This window comes from Molossus molossus, unplaced genomic scaffold (genome assembly GCF_014108415.1).
Source record: "Molossus molossus isolate mMolMol1 unplaced genomic scaffold, mMolMol1.p scaffold_m16_p_2, whole genome shotgun sequence".
NCBI classification, from domain to species: domain Eukaryota; kingdom Metazoa; phylum Chordata; class Mammalia; order Chiroptera; family Molossidae; genus Molossus; species Molossus molossus.
In genome coordinates this window covers 22,980,993-23,006,663 of record NW_023425355.1, presented here as the reverse complement: position 1 = coordinate 23,006,663, position 25,671 = coordinate 22,980,993, and the positions used below count along the sequence as shown (strand labels likewise).

At 36.7% G+C, this 25,671-nt stretch overlaps 1 protein-coding gene across 1 annotated transcript in view; it reads right to left on the bottom strand.

Moving 5' to 3' along the window:
• The window catches only part of DIAPH2 (diaphanous related formin 2), a 924,489-nt gene that overhangs the window by 661,956 nt on the left and 236,862 nt on the right, over positions 1-25,671 (bottom strand). The window contains exons 10-17 of the mRNA XM_036270453.1: positions 25,110-25,220; positions 20,356-20,474; positions 18,392-18,508; positions 14,797-14,915; positions 11,090-11,154; positions 8,549-8,653; positions 3,866-4,135; positions 1,402-1,516 (exon numbers count right to left, since the gene is read on the bottom strand). Of these exons, the coding sequence (XP_036126346.1) occupies positions 1,402-1,516; positions 3,866-4,135; positions 8,549-8,653; positions 11,090-11,154; positions 14,797-14,915; positions 18,392-18,508; positions 20,356-20,474; positions 25,110-25,220 (1,021 nt within the window). The remainder of the gene's footprint in view (positions 1-1,401; positions 1,517-3,865; positions 4,136-8,548; positions 8,654-11,089; positions 11,155-14,796; positions 14,916-18,391; positions 18,509-20,355; positions 20,475-25,109; positions 25,221-25,671) is intronic.

Genomic DNA, 25,671 nt, shown 5'->3' with positions numbered 1-25,671 from the left:
CATAAGCTATTATGGATAATAACCAAGGACATAAAATTAAAACAGCAGGAAATAAAACAAACAAGTAAACAAAATTAGATAGATAGATAGACAGACAGACATAAAGATACGCACACACATACACACATACACTTGTGCTTCATAGGCAATGTGAGAAATTAGCTAAGAGTGGATTTCTCAGGGAAGAAGCTGTTCATCTGGGATTGAAGGGATATATGCACCATGTATATTTTCTTCCTTTCTTTCTTTTTTAAAGTATATGAATACCTTAATATAAGCATATTTTACTTTTTCAGTTTAAAAAAAGTATTCATAATAAACAGAACTCTCTGGAGTCATTGAAGAACCCTTCACATGTAAGGTCTACCATAGCAAAAAAGAAAAAAAAAAAGACCAAAAGAGAGAAAATTTTTAAAATGTCAAAATTCTTCAGAATACTCTAATCACCCCACATTTCTGTGTGTGTGTGTGTGAACTTTAATTTACAAGGAACAATCAACAGTGCAGGCACCTCCAGTGTGCAAGCTGACAGAAAGGCTAAAAAGGAATAAATTCTCTCTCTCTCTCTCTCTGCCCCCCCCACCCCCGCCCCGCTAGGGCACATTATGACAAATGAATGGTAAAGGTGCTAATTCCAAAGGCGTGGGAATACGGAGCACATCAATTTCTTAGTTGTAAACACTCATTCAGACTGAAAAATCCTATGCTTAAACCATCAATTCTACATTGAGTAAAACAGTAATGTTAATATAAACTATCAAAAATTCACAAGCCACAATATTTAATTATAAGATTGGGAAGTTACCTCTGTAGCACCAAAAGTATGCGGCACATGCGCAAGAACAAAGGAGCTAATCATAAACAAGGCGCTCTATTATCAAACCAATAAAATATCCTTACTAGGGACCAGATTTTGATAGTATTCCAGAAAAATCTGCTTATAGAAAAAAACTATAAAATTTCCTAAAAAATCAAATTGATAAGTAGTACAAAAGTAAGAGGAAAGACTATTTCAGCACTAGGACATCAATCTTATTCCAACATCATGAGAACTTCAAGCCATTACCATTACATTATTTTATCTTACATGGTAAATCAACAAACTCATCTCTGCTGCTCAGTAAAAATGACAACTTTATAATAGCAGGGTAATAACACATATTAAACAATATAAATAAAACCTATATTTTCAGATGAATAACATTTATGCAAAATAAAATTAAAAGGAAAAAGAGCTACCTACTTTAGTTGCTAGGTAAATACAGGTAATGTATTAATCTACTCATGTTTGACTCTGTCCAGTGTCAAAAGACAACGCGTGTATACATTAGTAGAAATTTTAGCAAAGCAATGAATTCAGTACCACAATAAAGAATGTATAATTAAAAAAATAAAATGTACCTTTTATCTGGGTAGCAAAATTCAGTGCCAATTTTGCAAAGAGATCTGGATTTTCAAACTTCTCCTCCTTAACCTTTAACCAGAAACAATTCTCCAATAATTCTCTGGGTTCAATCTGAAACAAAAATAAGAAAGGTTACTTTCTAAAACATTATATTTAATCCTTCAAGAACTCACTTTCACCAAAGTCGAATGATTGCTCCTTTATTCATTTACCTACTAGATCAATTTTAGGATCTATCAAAATGACACTTTTTAAGTAAATATTCATCAGGAAAGGCACCGAATTCTATTAGTACATAGAAAAGGTACATGATAGCAATAGGCCATACTGCAAATTACATTTTTTTAAATCTCCTGGAGAAATCTTAAAAATAATGTAGTAAATCCTCTCCTCAACTAACATACATTCTTCTTGCTCCTGAATTTTTAAAAATAGAGAAACTAGAGATTCAGAAATGTGAATTCTCCATGTTCACTGACTAGGTTGAAGGCAATGACCATAATAGTCCACACACACCTTCTAATGTGTGTCTGATACTGTTTCAAGTGATTCGCAAATATCAGTTCATCTCATCTAATCCGCACAATAATTCTTTGAGGAAGGATCTATTATTATCTCCGTGTTAAAGGTGAGGAAACTGAGCCCCGGAGAGCTCCAGTGGCTGCCCAAGGCAGTAAACAGCAAAGATGGGATTTAAACACAGGCAGTGCAGCTCCGGAAAATTGTGCTCTTAGCCACTGCACTGAAACCCCAGTTTAGAACCGTGCATTTGCCAGGAAATCGTATTGCTTTGTGATACCTAAGTTCCATTACACTGCACGATACATTAACATAGCACTACATACACACACACAAATAACTGAGCCAACAGCTTCAGGATCCTTAAGTTTGGTAGATTGTGCCTAATTAAAAAAAAAAAAAAATCTACATTCTAAAACCATTTAGCCCAGCCAGTGTGGCTCAGTGGTTGAGCATCGACCCACGCACCAAGAGGTCACCAGTTCGATTCCGGGTCAGGGCACAGGCCCGGGTTGTGGACCCGATCCCCAGTGGGGGGCATGCAGGAGGTGGTCAATCAATGTTATCTCTCATTGATGTTACTAACTTTCTCTCTCCCCCTTCCTCTCTCTGTAAAATCAATAAAGAAAAAAATTTTTTTAAATAAAACCATTTATACTTCATTTACTTTTATGAGCAAAGCATTAAGTATATACTTAACTTGAAAACAGATTTAAACATTATTCTGGTCAAACCGATTTACTACATAGATACTGTCACGTTTCACTGTATGTTCTTAGATGAGTCATTTGCCCAAATGGTAGTCCGGGGAATTGTATTTTCATTAGAAGAGTAGTTCCTAATGAATGGGGACTCTGTAATTCTCAATAATAAGCTTTTTACAAGACATATTATTTGATAATAATAAAGCAAAATAATATTCAAAAGAAAAAACTTTCATACATATCAAAAAACAATGGGGTTATTCACTGCTGAGTATTAACACTTAACCCAAACTATCTGAAAACTAAAAAAAAAAGTCATTCCCTACGAACACAAATAACTAAGATAAAAAGGCTCAATAAGCCCTGGCCAGTTTGGCTCAGCGGTTGGAGCGTCGGCCTGCGGTCCAGAGAGACCCGGGTTCGGTTCCCACTAAGAGCACATACCTCGGTTGGCGTTTGTCCCTGGCCATGGTTGGTCGTGCGGGTGGCAGCCACTCGATGTGTCCCTTTCATGTTGATGTTTCTCTCTCTCTCTCTTCCTCTCTCTCCTTCCCACTCTATCTGAACAAAAAATGGAAAAAAAATGTCCTCCGGTGAGGATTAAAAAAAAAAAAAAGGCTCAATAATAAAAAAGATTGCATTTACTGTTACAGTACTTAAAGTTAACAATGGTAAAAAGAATCACCATTCTTTTTCATTTGGTGATATATTTTTTCTATATTATTCTCTAACACCACTTTCACTTTGATTTTCCTTTTGCCACCTACGTTAATTTCAAATTATCTGTGGAGTTGCCATTTTATACTAGGAAAGATGAATGGAAGACAGTGAATGTACAAAGAAAAGCAAGAGAGTCAGGAGTCATGTTCTCAAATATTATACACTCGCCCTGGCCGGTTTGGCTCAGTGGTTAGAGCGTCCGCCCGCGGTCCGGAGAGGCCCGGGTTCGGTTCCCGCTAAGGGCATGTACCTCGGTTGCAGTTTGTCCCCAGCCCTGGTTGGTTGTGCGGGTGGCAGCCACTCGATGTGTCCCTTTCACATCGATGTTTCCCTCTCTCTCTCTTCCTCTCTCTCCCTCCCACTCTGTCTGTACAAAAAATGGAAAAATGTCCTCGGATGAGGATTAAAAAATATATATATATATTATACACTCCTCATACACAGCAGTCCAGTTACAAACACAGTAATGATCAACTATGGGTAGGCAAAGCCAAAAAAAACCGAGTTGTAGTATTACCTTTGACCAGTTGATTCTCTTCATGGACACCTCGGGTTTATATACTTTTTTCTGCTTCATTCCATAAGGCAGTTCAATTGGTGCTCCTGGGGGAGGAGGAAGTCCTCCGAGGGGAGGTGGGGGAGGAGGTCCCCCAAACAAAGGCGGTGGTGGTGGTGGTGGTGGTGGTGGTATACCACCCGCCACTCCGGGTAAAGGAGGCGGAGGAGGGGGAGGAGGTGGCGGTGGTGGAGGGCCTGGAATTCCTTCCGCACCTGAGAGGCCATGACCCTGAAAGATAAATGACCCGATGTTGAAATGCTCACAGTAAAATGTAGCAGCAAAGAAAACTTATCAGGGGACCTCCGTGCTTTGTTTAAGATTACATGCACTTTATTTAACTGAGCAACATCTCAGAGTTTCCCAGTACAAGGAAAAGACGTGTATCGGTAAGAAAAGCATCATGAACTCTGGACATTGACCACTTTTGCTAACACACTAATGCTGGGAAAGTGGGAACCCTCAAAGATTTCATGAAACACTCGCCCAAAATAATGAAAAAAAAATGTACCTTTCATGATAACTACATGTAAAGAAGAAACAATATATATGGCTTGGGCCTGTCAGACTCCTTGGCTTGAATATGAGACAATACTTAAAGGGTCATAGATTTGATACCTTTGGGGACAACCAGCTCTACACAGAGTCTATCTCAGAGCACAGGTGACGCAGCTGTCTTCTAATACCAATAATTAACACTAAGTAACATCCATTTGCATATTAATATAAGTTTATCAACATTTTTACACCTATTATTTCTTTTCATTCTTATTATAAGCCTGTAATATAGGTAGAGCATTCTTATCTCACCATTATCTCACTGCTTATAGATGCGGAAACTGTAACTGCAAAAATGTTAAATGACTAATCAAAGGTCACATAGTCTGAAATGTGATTAAGATTTTTTTTTTTTTATCCTCACCCGAGGACATTTTTCCATTTTTTGTTCAGGTAGAGTGAGGGAGAGAGAGAGAGAGAGAAACATCGACGTGAAAGGAACACATCGAGTGGCGGCCACCCGCACGACTGACCAGAGCCGGGGACAAACTGCAACCGAGGTACGCGCCCTTAGCGGGAACCGAACCCGGGTCTCTCAGGACCGCAGGCCGACGCTCTAACCGCTGAGCCAAACCGGCCAGGGCGTGATTAAGATTTGAATGTGGTTCTTCTCATACCTAATGAAGTCCTCATTTCACTATAGTGACTGTGAATAGTGACAGCTTCATGAATAGCTGTCATTGCCATGAGGAGAATTAATTCACTCGGATTGGATTATGAGGAGAGTAGAACTTATTTCTACTACCGGAAAGTAACTTCAAACTCATTCTCTAACACGAGGGATGACAGATGAAAGAGAAGATAGCATTCCATACTGTCTGCTTTTTTGATGATTAATTTATATATGATTCTTTAAACAATTACTGATCACAATGGTTCACTTTACAAAATAAATGAATATGAAAGTGAAGTTGTTTATTATAAACATTCCTAAGAAACTCCTACCAATGAACAGACATCTTTTGTAATCAAGATATGACATTAGATTAACTGAATAAAAGGTTTAAAACCAATAAAATTTCTTGGTATAGTGATATTTTTACTTGGAGAGCAAGTCTTCTTCACAAATAATATGAATTTCCTACTTGGACTACTTAATTGTGCTCATTAAACTTAGAAATATCTTTACAAAATAATTAAGTTGAAACATATTTTTGGAATAATCAACTTAAAGGACTGATCTATTTACAAGATCATGAAAAATTAACAATCATGGGTAGACTGGATCACAAAAATGTCTCTAATATTATTCAGTGTGCATTGTCCATGTATTTTATTCGCATATATGAATGTGTGTGTGTATCTACATATATCCAACCGAAATAGATAGCCAATACACAGTGACTAATATGAGAAACAAATTTAATAAAGAATCTCAAACATTTATATGAAATACTACCCTCCTTTAAAAATCAAATCATAACAGCCCTTTTATTCCCTCCAATGAATAATTAGGAACGGAATAATTCAATTAAGCTACAATAGAGTACTGAGAATTGAATATTGTAAATGAATAATATGTGACACAATTTGGGGTGCACTAGAAAGTACTATGTGAATCTGCACTTTTACAGATTAGTTAATTTAATAATAAATAATCAACTACTCATTAAATGGCAAGGCCCTGCCCTAGGTGCAGTAGCGTATTGAATAAGAATAATAAGTACAACGCCCCGGCCAGTTGGCTCAGCGGTTAGAGCGTCGGCCCACAGTCTAGAGAGTCCCTGGTTCGGTTCCCACTAAGGTCACATACCTCGACTGCAGTCTGTCCCGGGCCCGGGTTGGGGTCGAGTGGGTGGCAACCAGTCGAAGTGTCTCTTTCATGTTAATGTTTCTCTCTCTCTCTCTCTCTGTCTCTTCCTCCCTCTCTCCCTCTCACTCTATCTGAAGATGAACGTAAAAAATGTCCTTGAGCCCTGGCCAGTTTGGCTCAGCAGTTAGAGCGTCGGCCTGCGGTCCGGAGAGACCCGGGTTCGGTTCCCGCTAAGGGCACGTACCTCGGTTGCAGTTTGTCCCCGGCCCTGGTTGGTCGTGCGGGTGACAGCCACTCGATGTGTCCCTTCACGTCGATGTTTCTCTCTCTCTCCCTTCCTCTCTCTCCCTCCTGCTCTATCTGTACAAAAAATGGAAAAATATCCTCAGGTGAGGATAAAAAAAAAAAAAAAAAAAATGTCCTTGGGTAAGGATTAAAAAGAAGAAGAAGTAAAGACACTGTCCTCAAGGTGTTTATGCTCCAGTGGAAGAAACAAAGCAGGCACACACACAAATAGGACATGAATGGTTACGAAAGTGATCTAGAAATCCACGGAAATCCCTAAATGGGGTTTTTGGAGAAGCTTTCCACAGGATATTGTACTGGGCTTATCCTTATAAAGAACGTGTCTTGCAGACACAGATGAACAAGGGAGGGGCACTTCTGACAGAGAGTAACATTCAGTCAGCATTTCTCCACCCAGTGCCATGAAAACACTATTTTCCAGGAGATGTTAATAGGTGGCCTGCGATAAAGGGTTCTGTGGTTCGATGAGTTTGGGAAAGCTGCCTGAGAAAGGCGTGGACAGGTTTGTTCAGTGTAGAACATCTCAGACCCTTTCATATGGTAATGCGCGTTCTGCCTCTCCAGGAGGAGAATTTCAAGTGTACCAAATGTACTGGACTACGGAATGCTTTCCTCATGCAAACCTCTTAGCATCTCTGTAACTAATGTCTGGGAAGCGCTGGCGCAAGGGAGTGTGGGCAGGGTGGATTTTAAACGTGAAGGGAAGAAAGGTGACTTCGCTGCCACAGAGGCTGCGGTTAGGGGAGCGGTGAGAGACTCGGCTGCAAAGGGGAGATAAGGGAGCCCACGATAGAAGGCCTTCAAATTCCTGGTAAGGGGATTTTCATTTAATCCTGAATGCAACAGGCAGCCACTGAACATATTAAAGCCTCGACTGACAATAATCAGGGCAGTGTTTTAGGAGGATTCATTTGCCACCGACAAAAAGGAGGAATCTGAGGAGGAAGAGACTATAGGCAGGGAGAAGAGGTTTGGGGGCTGTGGGGGGCAGGGGGAGGGCAAAAACCCCTCTAGCTTCATGATCAAAAGAATTGGTGGTGAAATTTAAACATATAAGAATGGAGATCAAGCTGGTTTGATTTCAACATCCATGTGGAAAGACAATCAAGAGCTGGAAATATAAGAAACTCAGGAGGCCTGCTACCTACTAAAAGGTGACATTTGAATTAAAATATTGAATGGGATATTAGTATGAGGACATACAGCGAAAAAGAGCAGGGGACAGAACACTGGGCAATGTCACCATTTGGGGGTCAAAAAGAGAATCTAAGTTCTCAGAGATATAAAAAGAGAAGTCAGATGATAGTAAAAAAAGAGAAAGGAAGATTGAGCAAAAAGAAATGAAATGAGTGAAACAGGCTAAGCGTAGGCCACACTGCGTTGGATAATTTGGAGTGCTCCGGTGACTTTGGAGTCACTTTTCAGTAAAGTGATGGCAAAAGATCTAATCAATCAACCAACCCCTGAGCATCCACTGTGTTAAGAACGGGTCTTATATTTCTTAATATTCATTTAAAACATAAAATGTGCTGAGAGTACTTAATCAGTTCTTAAGTTTAGACAGTAGAATGAAGATTAAGTGTATATGGGATCTTTTCATCACAAGAATGTAGGTGTCAATGTAAAGTGTATAGGTTTTGAAATGATGGTCGTCGAGATTTAAAGAGATCTCAAAAACCTTTGGGGATCATTTAAATTAAGGAGCATTTCCATGTTACTTTCAAAAGAAAATAGTCTGCATCTAATTTTTCAAATCGTCATGAAAATTTCATCTCAGAAACAGTTTTGCTGGTGTAATATATTCCATTAAGGATATTCAGGGCAGTTTAAGCGACTAATGCCGTATTTTTATCCAAACATTAAAATGATTTATTGTCCTGGAAAATCAAATCTGTAGTTATTTCAACGAAAATGTGAAACTGCCAAAAGTCAGCTTCTGGTCATATTTTTCCTACCATCTAACAAGATAATTTCCTCCCATCAAACTCACTGTGACATGACACAAAGTCTATAGCTCGTTTCATTACCTGGGTTCGAAGCTGCTGGATTTCGGTTTCGAGCTCTTTGATTTTTTCTTCTCTTTTCTGAAGCTCAGCTTGAGCTTCCTGTCGAGCTGTGAATTCTTCATCGAACTGCAATGATCACCACCATCAATGTACACTTCATAATATAGTTTTGAGAAAGCTTTAAACAACATTAGGTATTAAATAAGGGGAGTGTCTCTTGCTTCGCTGAATCCGCAGGCCACTCAAAATATCAGGGCTCGATTATTTTCATGACAACTGAGCACCCCTGTGGGGGTGCAGCATGGCTGCGGGGGCAGTGAAGAGGAAACGTGCCCCCAACCCAAGGTAAGCACACCCCATTGTCACTGCTGATAAAAAAAACACCAGACAAAGTTTTCTAAGGGTGAACTGAGAAGTCTCTCTTGATAGGTAATGGATCTTTTTTTCTGTTTTTGAAAGTTAGGTTTTAGAATTATTCGTCTTTGTTAATGTTTTATCCAGTACTTTCAAATGTATTCAATTGGAAAATGAATCCTAAAAACTACCCAGCAAGCGGTTCAACGTCTTAACGATGATCTTGAAAAGAGACTGCACTTTCCAGAATACTCGAATGGATGTACATTCATACAAATGAGAATATTTCTATTATAATCTTAATTGTCTAGCATCCAAAATCTGACAGTAGAATGATATACGCCATAATGGCATTCTCCTCCACGTGGGTAACCAAAACACCTGTCTAAAATGTTACCAGAGGGAACATAAGAGGTTAAATTACCATGTGCTAATCAAAGAGATCATCTGAACGGTGAATAACCATTTACTGCATCCTGCCCTGCTCTTACCCCAAACAGGGCTCAAAGCTTACAAATCCACTAAATTTATCCACTCCTTTTAATGACAAAGAAACTATGATCAAAGGAGACTAAGAAGCTTACTGAAAGTCACAGCTAATTAGTGGCAAACTGAGATCAGATCTTACAACTACTGCTTCTCATTCTAGCCCCCCTCAATCTCTCTCTCTCTCTCTCTTTTTTAAACGGCTTTATACTGCCTCTTAAAATCACCCAGAATAAGAGAAGGTATGTAGTCAACCACAGGGAGACCATACATGTTTTCATTCTAAATGTTGATGATGAGAATAAAGCATCAAACACTGAAATTTCTTTTTTATTATTTCAGGACTCCTTTTCCCATAACATATGCTTACAGAAAATTATACCAGATAGATCATCACAATTTGCTCCAGTCTTGTGGTGTCTAATCACAGTGCCAGGGAAAAATTAAGAGGAGTCTAAGATTTTCAAAGGGAATTTTAAATGTGCTACTTAAAACAAGAACATTCGAAATATAAAGGGTTATTAATCAAAAGCGTACATTTTCTTTCACCAATAAAAATGACAGCTTCACACAAACATTTTATGCTCAAGCTCTTAAAAATCTATTCTAGTAACTGAAAGAGCAAAGACATTTCTTCAGATGCCCTGAAGTAACTTCAGTAATACTCTATAATTTCTAGAGTGATAGCAAAAGTGATTATCTAATCTCCAAGGTAAGTCATAACTTTGAGGAGACAGCCATATGTAAGCACTTTATCTTGCCGTCAGAGGCTAAAACTGGAGAGCTTTTAGGCTCCTTCTCCCAGCCACCAACAGCAGAGAAACTATACTAACACTTCAAAGGGTCTAGAACAACCACCACAACGAAATGCAATGTTAGGTGAAAGCTAATAAAATTGTAACTATGCTTTCGTGACACAAGGAAAAGACAGCCTAAGATCTAAATGAAATTAAGATATTCATAAAGCTGGCATCTACATAAGGGGAACTGCAGATTCCAAGACTACATGAAGCAGCAGCATCCTTTAAAAAATGATAATTATAAAATTCAAAGGAGGTTAGTCTAAGCGGAGAGACACACATACACACACGGAGAAAACATTGCACCATTCTGTTGCTCTCAACAGCAATGACTTTATAGAGTGTAACAGGTAAGACTAGCTAAACATCTCACAATTCTCAAAGGAGATACCTATTGTAAGTGAGAGCTGTACAACAGAAATGGGGAACTATATTTTGGTGGATCGCTCCAAAATATATCCTTCACTTATCACTTTAGTAGAATACGGCTCATGTTTTTCTTCCATAATGGATTACGGGTGATGAGGAGGGAACAGTAGCAACCGTATCTTATCATCAATATTCTCTGGTTATGTTTGAATCCAGAAAAATGAAGTATTATGTAACTGAAACAACATTTATAGAGCCTCACATAAAGAAACAAGGTGCGGCCCAGCCAGTGTGGCTCAGTGGTTGAGCGTCGACCCATGCACCAAGAGGTTACCAGTTCGATTCCCGGTCAGGGCACATGCCCAGGTTGTGGGCGCGATCCCCAGTGGGGGGCATGCAGGAGGCAGCCAATCAATGTTTCTCTCTCTCCCTCTCCCTTCCTCTCTAAAATCAATAAAGAAAAAAAAATTTTTTTAAAAAGAAACAGGGTGGAATATATATTATGATTCAATTATTGATTTAACAATTATGGCTAATATTTTAAAAGCCTTACCTTCTTTGAAAATTCCACAGCTTTTTGTTCACTTTCTTCAACTTTTGCCTTGTTCACACAAGAGTCTATTCGTGACCAAAAAAAAAAGATCAGATCTCCAGGCAAAGTGTGGCTGCCAGCCCCATAATTCTACTATGTAGACAATCATCTGCATATCAATTGCTATCAAAGGGACATTGACCTAGACTATACAGAACACATAAACCACCATGAATTGTCTTTCTTTTGCACACTAACTGAATTCAATGATAGTACTGTTGAGGCATAAAACCATGTATCTAAATATATATTTGACTAAGTTATCATTTTTAGAGGCATTCAATTATTTTGCAACCTTTACAATTATAGAATTCTTTTAAAATAGTTTTGTAGTTTATTATGCTTGGAGAGGCCCCCAAGAATCTATGGTTAAGGTGATTAAGATTCAAAATGAACCTTAATATAAAATTAGAAGGAGAGATACAATAATATTCATTAATTCAGGTTTCCTCAAGAAAGATTTCACTTAAATAACTTCTGATTGGTGCAGGATATATTATGTAAATAAGCAAATAAACAGTAAACTTCTCACATTTAATCAAACATTTCAGAATATAAATAGCCGAAGAACCTCTTTTGGACAATACTCTCATTATTATATGTACAGTCTCTTCTGTATATAGCTATTCCACACCTATTTGTTTATCCCCAAGAAATAAAAACATATGTCTACACCCAGACTTGTATATGTTATAGCAACTTTATTTATAATAGCCTACAACTAGAAAGAACCCAAATGTCTATCAACAAGTAAATGTATAAACAAACTGCACTATATCCATATACTGGACTACTACTCAGTTATATAAAGAAATGAACTATTGGTACATATAATACAACAACATAAATGAATCTCAAAATAATTGTGCTGAATGAAAGAAGCCAGGCAAAAATAGAGTACATGTATGTTACTAGTTACATAAAATTTTAGAAAATGAACCTAATCATCTATATTAAGAGAAAGCAGATCAGTGATTGTCTCAGGATGGGGAGAGGTGGGGAGCCATGGGAAGGAGAAACTCCAAAGGAGAATTTAGGAACTGTTGGGAGTGGTAGAGATGTTTATTATATGGACTGTAATGATGGTGTTAAGGGTATACAAATATCAAAATTATCAAATTGTGCACGTTAAAGACTGGTAGTTTCTCTCATGTCTCAGTATATCGAAATTTAGCTTTCTCTTTCTTTTTTGTTAAAGAACCGTGTGACTGAAGCAAGGCAAATAAGGAGGAAACTGTAAAGGATGAGTTCAAAGAGGGGCCACATTTGTGCTGTGCTGGCAATGGCGGTGTCAATGAGGGGAAAAGGAGAAACATCTGTACCAAAAATTAATTATTTCAGTAAAAAATAATAACATAAATTTCCATTGGAAGGTATCAGAAATTAGGCAGGAATATTATCTAATTTATTAAAAACACAAGATCTAGCCTGGCCGGTATGGCTCAGTGGTTGAGCGTCGACCCATGCACCAAGAGGTCACTGGTTCAATTCCCGGTCAGGGCACGTGCCCAGGTTGTGGGCCCGATCCCCAGTGGGGGGCATGCAGGAGGCGGCCAGTCCATGTTCTCTCTCACTGATGTTTCTATCTCTCTCTTCCTCTCCTTTCCTCTCTCTCTAAAACTCAATAAAGAAAAAGAAATTTTTTTTTTCAATACAAGATCTACACAATTGTGAAATCAGAAGAGATTCTATGCTCAAATCCAGGTGGTCTTAAAATAGAGATTCAGAGATTTCCTAGAAGCCCTTGAAGCACCTGCAGATGTTTGTGAATGTGCATGTGTGCGTGTTCCACAGCACTGATCAGCTTCTCCAAAAGGCCTCTGACCATAAAATATTAAGAACCACACACATATTTGACTTCTCTAAATGTAGACAGTGAGGAAACTGAAGCCTAGAAAAGGTAAGTGATTTGTTCAGGTAATAATGTGTCTATAATGCTGACTATCCTCTGTCACTTGATCCCTTCATCTGTCCCCAACCCAGTACACAGAACAACTGTCTGTGAACACTGAATGAGCTGGCCAAAATCAACAGTACAGCATGTGTGCCAGCGACGGCCTATTATAGATTATAAGCCAACACAAATATTTGGAAATAGTGTCCTATAACTCTCTCAACAAAATATGAAATCAATTACTGAGTTTATCAAGCTCAATGAAAAATATGCAGGGACACTAGCATTCACAGTAATTTCCAGAAAAGGTAAAAAGCATTTAGCCTTCAAAATTCATACCTTCACTTACAGAAATCAATCCTAAGGAAATAAAAAGAAAAAGCCAAACATTTATACAAATAACGTTCACATGAGATTCATTTTAAATTGTGAAAACATTCTAGAAATAGGAAACAAGTCAAGACGATATGGTATTCCATAAAATGGGATGTTATACAGACATTCAAAGTCACATTTTAAAGGTTAACATGGAAAAAGTATCAAAGTCCCCTTTTAAAGGTTAGCATTAGCATGGAAGAATTCTTGTAATACAAATGGTCCATAAAAATTCCGCAGAGACGCAGGCAGAGAGAGAGAGAGAGACAGAGAGAGAGAGACAGAGAAAATGTATTGAAGAGAAAAGTGAGGTTGGTGATTTATTCTGTCACAGAAGTCTCTAGATTGCCTAGAATAAGGGAGCAGGAGTTTTAAAACAACAGCCCTGGCTGGGTAGGTTAGTGGGTTAGAGCATCACATCCCAATATGGCAAGGTTGTAGGTTCAATCCCCAGTCAGGGCATATACAAGAAGCAACCAATAAATGCATAAATAAGTGTAACAACAAATCAATGTTTCTCTCTCTCTCTTTCTCAGTAAATTTTTAAAAAGAATAACATGTAATAAATAATAAGAAGGAATTCATCTCTGAATATTACTTTGAGTCTGCTCTGTGCTATGGAGTGAAGAATAACATATAATTGGCATTCAACAGCAGTTGTTTTCTTCCTTTAAAGACAAGACAAATGAGTTCATGCTTGAATCTTAGCAATAGTGATTTCGATCAGGTATAAAAGTGCTTAACTATAAGGTCAGATAGCACAGCATATTTCACAAGAAAGGTCTTCATTTAATCCAGCGATTGTTCCAGAAAGTATAGCTAATTATGAGTATAAGATGATATAAGGGCATTTCCTCAGCAATCCAAGTAGATGAACATGATCTTCTGAAATTCTTTTCTAGCTCTAAGGTCTATGAAATATAAATTGTTCTACTTGGATAGAATTAAAAAGTCTTAAATTGCTGAAATAACTCTGTATTTCTTTTCTCAAACTTGAACATGAATAACATAGCTATACTACCAAGTAGACCCTATTGTACACATGATTTCTGTAAAGTCATTAAGGTACCAGCATAAACTGAATTGGAGGATTTCAGAGTCATATTTCTAAGCAGCAAGGCATTCATCTATAATAATACAATGTTTTTACGTGGGGTATTAATTTTAGCCTGAATTCAAGAGTGTTCAAACCTATCAAATAGGTCCATATTTTCAATCACACAGGCAGAACTCTCATGATCATCATAATTAACAATTACAGTGATTGAGTACCCACAGACACAGTGATTTATCAGATATTAATAGAGGAAGTTCAGTAAGAGAGCTATCCTTAAAAAGTGCTTATCAGACAGAAGGCACGAAAACACAATCAAAGGATGCTGAGGATTAGTCTGCATACCTATCAGATGAGTTAAATCGATGTCTAATCTTTGTCTGTACTTGAAATCTGGGTCCATGCCACTGCAGTGCAGCACTATCTGGGAAACACACTCCTCAATTATTTTGTAATACTGTGGCCTGCAAAAGAGAAAGAGTCTTCTTAAATACCTTTTCTACCTATACAAATCAATTTTCTTAAGAGCTGATTCAGCGTGATAACAGAACTAAGTATTTTTCTAGCACTGTTTAAAAAAAAAAGAAAAAACTTTCCAGGCATTATACTCCCTTAGAAAAAATATGGCTACGTTTAAACATGGTCAGGTTTGCCCGGCCGGTGTGGCTCAGTGGTTGAGCGTCGACCCATGCACCCAGAGGTCGCCGGTTCGATTCCCGGTCAGGGCACATGCCCAGGTTGTGGGCCTGATCCCCAGTGGGGGGGTGGGGCATGCAGGAGGCGGCCAATTGATGCTCTCTCTCACCGATGTTTCTATCTCTGTCTCCCTCTCCCTTCTTCTCTAAAATCAATAAAGAAAAAAAATTTTAACATGGTCAGGTGAAGGCCTGGGATGCTCTCAACAATAAAGATTAAATAAATAAATAAATAATGCCCCCTCACACACACACACACACACACACACAAAAATACCAATAAAGGTCCCAGCATACACTGGAATGAGCCTGTAACTTTCCCTTCCCCTCTTCTTCCCCGACAGGCATGAAAAAATAAAATAAAGATGGTCTGGACGTTATAGTGGGAAACCCATTGTGATGCAATCAACTGTGAATATTTAGTGACTTAATTAGTACTCTAGTTTGCCAAGATTCATGCTGGGTACAAAGATACTTCTCAACCTTATCTACTTAAACTTACACTGTTGTTCCTAAAGTTAATGAAAACAAATGACCTGGTAGTTCTACATCCATAGATACAAAAATAGTTCCCAGCCTCTCCATGATCTCAATTTCAATGAGGGATGCGAATCTTGGCACTGGGTGGCATTAGGTGGCAAGCAGTGTGTTGGGTTTACTCCAATACTTTCTCTCAAGATTAGCTAGAACAACTTCCAAAACTGGACTGAGCCACTTATGCTATGGACCATCCCAAAGATCTACTTACGCACGTATTTTAAAAGATCATTTTATAGATGCATACCCCCTTAATATGCATGCATGGCTAGAGCCTCAATTTGTTCAAAGTGTCTAAGGTTTTAAAACATCTACTAATTCTGTAATCTACCAAGGTAATTCTGGCCTAAAAATGACCACGTGCATACTTCTAAAAATTTCCGCCCTGGCCGGTCTGGCTCAGCAGTTAGAGCGTCAGCCTGCGGTTCACAGAGACCTGGGTTCGGTTCCCGCTAAGGGCACGCGTACCTCGGTTGCAGTTTGTCCCCGGCCCCAGTGGGGTTGTATGGGTGGCAGCCAGTCGGTGTGTCCCTTTCACGTTGATGTTTCTTTCTCTCTCTTTCTCCCTCTCTCCCTCCCACTCTATCTGAACAAAAAACTGAACAATGTCCTCGGTGAGGATTAAAAAAAAATTTTTAAAGACACTTTTTGCAGTAATATTTGGGGATAACTGAGTATTGATCATTGGCTAATAAATTTAACAGAAAAATCAGAAAGAAATATTACTATAGATAAATTATGACATAAACATCCCTAAAATTGTATGCTAGTAACTAGCCAACCTCCTAAAAGTTTGCCAATGAAGCCTAACAGATTCTAATTGCTCTTGTATGTCCTTTGGCATAGGGCTGTTCTCAAGAATAAGAATAAATAGTAGCCCTGCTGGCATGGCTCAGTGGTTGAGTGTCATCCCATGGCCTGAGATTCCAGGTCAGGGCACTTGCCCGGGTTGCGGGCTCCATACCCAGTAAGGGGCGTGCAGGAGGCAGCCGATCGTTATTTCTCTTTCATTGATGTTTCTATCTCTCCCTTCCTCTATCTCTAAAAAATAAATAAAAACATATTTTTTTAAATCTCCTTACTTTAAAAAAAAAAAAAAAGGAATAAATAGTAATATACAGGGGCAGACAGTAGGCAACAGTTGTAGTAAATAATTAATAAATAGTAATACAAGAATAAACTCAGTTTCATGTACTCACAACTGTAAACCCACTTTTGCCCACCGCTGTATGTTATACATTTGACGCTCTTTCACGTATCACCAGGTCTAGGGTAAATAATAGATTATGCCCAGCCGGTGTGGCTCAGTGAGTTGAGCATTGTCCCGTGGACTGAAAGGTCCTGGTTCGATTCCCAGTCAGGGCACATGCCCGCGGTTTTGGGCTCGATCCCCAGTAGGGGGCATGCAGGAGGCAGCCAATCGTTGTTTCTCTCTCAGTGATGTTTCTATCTCTCCTTTCCTCTTTCTCTCTAAAAAAGAAAAGAAAAGAAAAGAAACCATGAAAAGAAAACCATTTAAAAATAATAATAACAATGACAACACTGGATTATAATACATCTGGTCAATGACTGGGGTAAAAAAGAAAAATATAATTGTGTTATTTGAGGACAGGCTAATTATCTCTAAGTAGAATGTAAGTGCTTGTCACACTTCTACGTCACATGGATGTTCTCAGGATGAAAAGGATGTCATATTAGAGTAAGTTCTCATTTAATCCAAGTTTCTGATAAATGGATGGCTTTGCACAATTTCCCCGGGGAACTGCATACACACGGTCACAGTACTCCTTTAACTTCCAGAACGTATCTTAGAAAACAACCATCATTTCAAGGGTATTACCATTTTGCCTTTTCAAAAAAAGCTTAAAATTTACTATTTTAAACATGTTTCTATGTCTCTGTAACATCATTCTGTCCATCAGTAACTGTACTGGTCTGAACTAGAATAGTTTTCTACGTGGCTTTAAAACTGTCACTGTTGCTGCGACTGTGCCTGACCCTATGGTAACCTTCCTTTCCCGGTTAATCAAGCAAGTTTTGAGAAGTTAAAGTCTAGGTTGCCAGAATGTCACACATATTGACTACGAAGAACAGCTAAGAGTCTCTTAAACAGTTAAATATAAGATCATGGTCACCACCTGATGGATAAATTCAGTCACTCGGAAACCTTTCTCTAACTTTCTGGTTTTCAGATATATTGCCAGTTACTAGACCCAAAAACTTCTAATCTTATGGCTTAGTCTCTTAATAATTTATTTTGAAGAATTACATTACTGAATATAATGCTGAAATATTAGCATTATTTTTCTTTGATAAGAACTCATTGATTACTAAATACTATAAATCGAAATAACAGTAAAATCTTACTTATTAAAACAAGTACTTAAAAGTTGTACCACAGACTCTTCAGTATTGACTCTGTGTTACCATTAGCTAGCAAAGAAAATTCATCATGAGGTCGATACAATCTGTGTGGGGTTCATTGCTATTAAAAGCCCTGGCACTGGGGTACCCCATTTCTGTAAGTCAATTCTTCTGGTCCAATTAAAGACAAATTAACACCATTTACAAAATGTTACCTTAAGTTGTCAAGCTCTTACATGTACGTGTGCATATATGCACAGACTGCCCAGGCACCACTCCGTTGTTAATTTTCCTTTAATATCTCATTCAAATTATACAAGTAGTCTCTGAGAACTGCTTCTTACCTGATATAATAATCATTTCTGATGAGCAAAAAATGTTGTAGAATGGATAATAAGTAATTTTCAGCAGCTGTGTCCTTCAACATATTATACAGAAGATGGTATACTTCATTCATATCAGTGAAAAGTCAGTCAAGGAAAAAAAAAATCAAAGATTCTTCATGAAAGTTTCATTCACTGATGTATCATGTTGTTCCTATTACTGTTTCTAAACCTTCAACTCCATGATCCTGTATTTAAACATTTACCTAAAGAAATACAATCTGTGGAGTGGTGTTAGTATTTTGACAAGGGAAATAGTATTTCCAAGACCATTTAAGCATCGAAAGTCCAGACTGTGGCTGGTACCATTGGAACAGCGGTGCCATTAATGACAGTGGTTTTCTCTTGCTCTTCCTGCAGTTGTGATGGAGGGAGAACCTATCCCGTACATAAAAGCCCCTACTTCTCTATTTTCACTGTGACATAAAAGAGAAAGAAGGCAAATGAGCATTCTGTGGACTGACTAAAGATCACAAAACTGGCCTTATTTTTATTTATGCAGATGAGACACAACACAATCTGAAATTATTATTGTTTGCATTCATTTGTATTTCGTTATTTTATGAAAGATGGACAGCAAAGAATGAAACTTAGAACATTTTTCTCAGGATATAAAAAGAATGGTAGAAGTTTAAATGCTTTCAGTAAACTAGAAAACAGACTTCAAAAATGGATCAGGAAAATCAATGTAAAAGAAAGGTAGGACAGAAGATATAATCCAACATCCTAAAAATAACATGAAATGTCAACATTTTTGCTGAAGTAGAATTAAGTGTATGATAGATCACTCCTTAGACCCCATATAAGAGTGTTGTATTAAAGTCTCATAAGGTCCTTTAAGTGGTTACAAAATGGATCCAAAAATAGCTTTATGGTAAAGTTTAATAAGAAAAATCTATATAAAGCAAGAAAGCCAGCGAGTTATTAATTGACATAAAAAGCACTTAATATTATGGAAATCCTGTGGACTAGAGTCACTAATGATGGATAAAAAATTATGAGAAATCATTCCTTTTAATAATGAAACTGTCATTTGTTGCACACCTATTTACCCAGTGCTGAGATATAAGACACTTCGATAGGAGCATTAGGGAGAAAAGATGAAATAGAACATCTCTCCCCTCAATAGCACAGGGGCATAAAAGTGTACATAAATAAGACAAATGCAAAGTACTCTAAGAGTTTTAAGAAGGGGCATACTACTTCCAGCTTTTTTGAGGGGGAAGGAGGAAGAGGAAAGAAGACGTCAGAGAAAAAGTCCAGCTCTAAGGTCATGTTGGATCTGAAGTATTTCCCAGTTGCCCTAGAATCCATCAGTAGAAATTGCATGGGTGTAAAACAAATGGCCACCAATGCTGGGACAACCATCTCTGAGATAGAAAATCATTGCGTATTAAATTGTTGCCACTGGAAAATGAAATGTCGGTTGTATTTGACTCGAATGCTTCTCTCACACAACCTTGTTATAGTCACATACTATTACGTCTAAACATTTCTTTGTTTTGCTAAGGAACCTAAATATTTGGATTGAGAGGAAGACATTTATTTGAATTGAATTATATTTCTAAACCACTGAGTACCATTTAATAAATGGCGAGAGTATATTACCACATATAGACTCAGTGAACTTTTCCCCCCAAATCCTTATGCGTGAGGTCTATGTCCGTAGGCTCTTTCTTTACAAGACCATTGAGCAGAATATACCGCCACTGTGCAGATTTCAATATAGTCCGTGTAAATCATGACAGTCTGACAGCTCCCCAACATGAGCCTCAAGGACAGCATCATTGTGAGGTCCTAATATAAATAAATGGATATAAATTGGGCTTGCAGACAAGAACTCTAATAATGGTGCACAATATCACCCACAGATCCCTTTTTCACAATACAGGCAAACTGATTTTTCTGGCTTGTCAAAAGGATATTCCATTTCTGCTCGAATGTCGTTGAGACGATGTGATAACTCAGTCAGGTCGTCCTCTTTGTTCTCATCGAATACTCTCAACTGAATATCAAGCTCATCATTCTCTTTTTCTTTTAGATCCTAATATTTAAACATAAAACTTAACAGATGAATAACAGTTTGACAAGAGCATATTTTGGTAATAAAGGCCAGACACAATTATTCATTTATGTACACAGAAGCAATTTCAAATATTGACCCACGCACTTGGTTTCCTGAAAGAAAGCAAATGGACTATGTTCTTCTCTTTTAAAATAAAAGAATCTGATTGCATTCACTGCGTTTTCTTTTCATGCCCCAGATTTTGATTATTTACATTAAAAAATTAACAATCACTTTTACAAAGGAAAAAAAAAGCTAATTGCTAAAAACCCAAATTAAATGCTGTTCCTTTGACTAAACACACTAATCAAAGATTTCAAAAGAACTCATGCACTTAGAACATTCACATATGCCTCTGGCAAAAAATGCAAATATAGATAAATTGTATTAATAAAGAACAAACACAAGGATATACTCAAGCACAACAGTCCCAAGTATGGCGTGAAAAGTTGAAGAACCAAATTTATTTTAAATGATATTTTGTGATTTGAAGCAAAAAGATATCAGGACTTTTTATCAGGCTGCATATCTAGCCTCCTCCCCCGCCTTTCATTTTTGCTTAGCCTAATCACAAAATACCAACTTGGGCATCAAAGATTTGTTTTTGTAATACATTCGAAGGACATGCATTACAAACCTCTGATAATTTTCAAAATAGTAATAGAAACAAAATCTTTGGAGGCATGCCACACTAGAGATTGTTGGGCTTAATATATATCACCTGGGATATCTTTTAATATGTGTCCATTAAGTTGCAGCTTTCAAAACCCAAATGGATAATCACAACTGTGGATGCTCAAGGGTGATACCGAAAGTGGGACTAGGATTTTCAGAGTTGAGCTTGAACTCTAAAAGGAAATGTAAGCATGGTGTACTTCAAATTAGGTCAATGAAACAAAATAGGATGCATTTCTTGTTTCTATTTTTATTCAACAGAGTAATTATAAATGGAGATGTAATGGTGAAACTGAAGCCAAACACAAATTGATTCAATTTCTAGATGTTCTTTTCCTAACATTCTCAAACGTAATGATTAACTGAAAATTTACCTAAATAGCATATGAAAATATGTATTAATATATACCTAAATAATTTCATATAACTATATAACAAATAAATGTATTTATACCCGCTTCCTCTTTAGTGATAACTTGTTTTAGGTCCAGTTTTCCACTTTGAAGGGGAATGAAGAAACTCATTGGAATGCAAAATTGTCTAACAGTGGTGGGTCATATTATCAGGTAATTTCTGTACTCTGCTCAGAAAACAGCAGAAGCCAGACCTATCTAATATGCTGGTCACTGCAGAAACAACCTTTAACACATTTTAGAATATAAATCATATATTCTTTTTTTTTTTTTTTTTGGTACGTGCCCCTAGCAGGAAGCGAACCTGGGACTCTCTGGTCCGCAGGCCGACGCTCAACCACTGAGCCAAACCGGCCAGGGCCCATATGTTATCTTTATGTCACATTCTATTTCTCCTTAAATGCTCACTACAAAACTTGAACACATTCAAATGTGTTTGAAAAATCCAAGTTAAATACTGCCATTTAATTAGCATCAGCATTTTATAAAACATGGAATCAATATTCATCATAAACATATTTTCAGTAAATAACCAATGTCATGCAAATAAATTTAATTTAAAAATAAATATGATTAAGAAAAATATTTTCAGTAAAAATAGCTGAAGTGTTTAATTTATACACACACATATATAAATTCCTTCAAGTCAAATGTCCAACTTCCAAAGAAATATCCATAAATTCTTGATAAAATAATTTAAGAAATTAATGTTTTTATATATCACAAATGTGACAGATACCCTATAAAAATAAATAAAAATGCATAACTAAGGTTTTATGTTTAAAAATGTAGAATATCAGATGATGTGTTGTAGAATTATATATGTGAAACCTGTATAATTTTGTTAACCACTCACCCCAATAAATTCAATAAAAACAAAAAAATAAAATAAAAATGTAGAATATTATAAAATTACTTAATTACACTATTACTCATTGTGTAAACTACTATAAACATATTTCAGTTATTTTTTTAAACAGACTTGCTACATAGATATGGAACATTTTAGGCAGATTCTCTGTAACATATAATTATCTAAATATAGTGTACTTCTAAAGAAATCAAAGTCTATTACCAATACATGACTGATTACTAGTCAAGTAATCAAGTTTGAGTTTTCAAAAGAATAAGGGTTGGTTTCAGTCCTTTAAAAGAGATTAAGAATGCCTGCTGCCTACAAACACAACTTCTTACTATCATGTTCCTTCTCATATATGATTTACCTAGTATTTTCCTACTTTATTTAACTAAACAAAAGGCAGATGGACACTTCATAAAAAAAAAATATCAATGTAAGTTAACTACAGAGCAAGTACTATTTTAAAAATCATTGTACAGTATGTAACGATTCATTTACTCCAAATTGCTAAAGCAAATTTATGAAAAGTCAATTTTCCACATAAATGAAATATAAGCTCCCTTTAAACACTGTAATTTATCCATAGAGATGGGGAAATTTTGAAATGAAATTTTTACACAATATAATTTAAATAATTGTCCTTGAGGAGTCTGATAATCATATGAAAAAAAAGTTTTGCTCTCCTATAATATTATGATGGTCTCAGGAGTTACTGAAATACTAAGAACTATTCTTCCTTATCACTTAACGATGCCAGATAGTAATAATTTTTGATTCATATACCAACTACTAATATTAGCCATGGCCACGTCTAATTGGCTGCTATATTCTTGAAAATTAGGGAGATTCTTTTATTAGAATGGGATATAAAATAAGAATAGGAAAAAGTAAGGATTTTAAAGGCATCTATTATTATATTAAGTTTCATTACATACGTAAAAGATGTTTAATGTTACTACAAATTCTAGTGGTTTAAATGTAAACGTTTACTAAATTAATAATGAGTTAATAAGATAGTTGACATATTAGGTACATCAAGTATACATTTAAGTGTGATCAATTTGCCCCTTGCTCCATATTTTGATAACAAAACTTGAAGAACAGTCGCAGCAACAGTGAAATCTACATGACTAAAGAATGAATCTGTAATCTCGGGGTCTGCCTGAATTCAGATACTCATCCTCTACATCAGAAATGCTTGGGAATGATTTTTACAAATCAAACGTCTCTTCCCTACACTCAATAAGATCTTGATAGTTTCTTCTTAGGGGCACATGACCAATGTCTTGGTTGAGAACCAGAGCCATGCTTTGCCATATTTCACTCCATTGTTTTAGGGAAGGAAAAGACATTGAGAATCCTTGTAGATTCCATTCCAAAACATTAGGAAGCAAAAACATGACACTTTTCACATTTCTCCTGCTTCGGAATCACCGAGATCTGAGAAGCAGGGCATATTAAAAAGATGTGATACTTAAAGAAAAAAAAATGTAACTGGAAGAATATTTTAACAATACATATATTAAGAAGTACATGGTGCCACAAGAGGCTTTTTATACGGCTATAGGGCCAATGGGAAAGTTCAGCTTAGAAACATGGATGCAAAATCTTAGCTGTCACCGCAATTAAAAGAAGAACATAGCAGGAGACCACTGAACCCAGCAGAAATTGAGACACCCAGACAAAAGTGCAAAAGGTAAGTGCAAGAGCTATGGTACATACTTCTTTCTGAAAAGATGGGGACTTAAATAAATTAAAATGAGCCCAGCCAGTGTGGCTCAGTGGTTGAGCGTCAACCCATGCACCAAGAGGTCGCCGGTTCGATTCCTGGTCAGGGCACATGACCAAGTTGTGGGCCCGATCCCCAGTGGGGGGCGTGCAGGAGGCGGCCAATCGATATTTCTATCTCTCTCTCCCTCTCCCTTCCTCTCTCTCTGAAATCAATAAAAAAAAAAAAAATTTTTTTTAAATAAAGAGATTAGTGAGATTTTATGTGTCTCCTTTAACACTGCTATGGTTTGGGTGGGTGGGGCGAATCCCTCTTCAGTTAACATGCTAAATAAAATATAAAGTCACAGTCATTGTATTTGTATTCAGAGAATAAGTATGCTCATTTAGTTCTGATCAAGCCTATAAAGTTGTTTCAAAAATGTTTTTTAACAGTATCATAATTAGAGCAAATGTTCACATTCAAGAAATAAAACTGTTTCTCTTTAGAAAAGTTCCCACAGCAGTGTAACAAGAATACCAATCTTGGGTAATGTGTCCAGAATATACTAATCAAAATTCTATGCATACTTATGCTGAATGGAAATAAAATCAATTGAAGTTATCAAAGAAAAAAAGCAAACAATTGTAAATGAAAAATTGAAACTACCAAAAAAAAGTATTCTTTTATGTTCTTGTATTTACATTAAAAGAAAAGAAGTTCCCTTTTGACCTCAGGAAGAAAAAAAGCACTTCTGGACATATCACCAGTTACGTTCTGAATCATCAGATGTATGTGAAGACTGATATTACTATAATATAAAAAAGCTTACAAAATGTTGAATGCTTTGCAAAAGAAAATAGAAAGGCACATTTATTTACTCTGTTGCAAGCACCTGTGTCTAAAGAAAAAATGATGTTAAAGTTCATCAGCATAATAAATGGATACACTCAACTTACTGGTAACATTGTCTTTAGTCCTGAACGGAGGAATTCATTCCTTAAATGTATTCGAAAATCAAGCTCATAAGGAGAAGTGACAAGGGCATTTATAAACTGCATGCAGGCCACCTGCAATTAGAAAGCAAACCTTATTTTTAAAAAATGTTTTTTAATTAAAGAAATATTTAAATAATGCATTCAGACCACTATGTTTCCATTTACAAAAGGCATACAAACATATATTATTAAGTTAAGAAGAAACACAAATATTTATACAAGTTTAAGGATGATTATGATTTCAAAGGATAAACAACAAAGTGAATAATAAAATTTCTAATGTGCAGAATAATTCCAATGAAGATATGATGGATGGTGAAGTACTTCTATGCTTTGTTAAACAACATGAAGGAATTTTAAACTCTCTCTTGAGAAACTCACAGTTCCAAAAGTATGCATAGCGAGCCCTTTCAAAAGATCATAAACTGATCCAGCTATCCTTAGAGTAAACCTAGTTTCGATATTATATGGTCATAAACACTTATCTAAAATAAATCAAATAAAGTTATAAAAGTCCAAGATA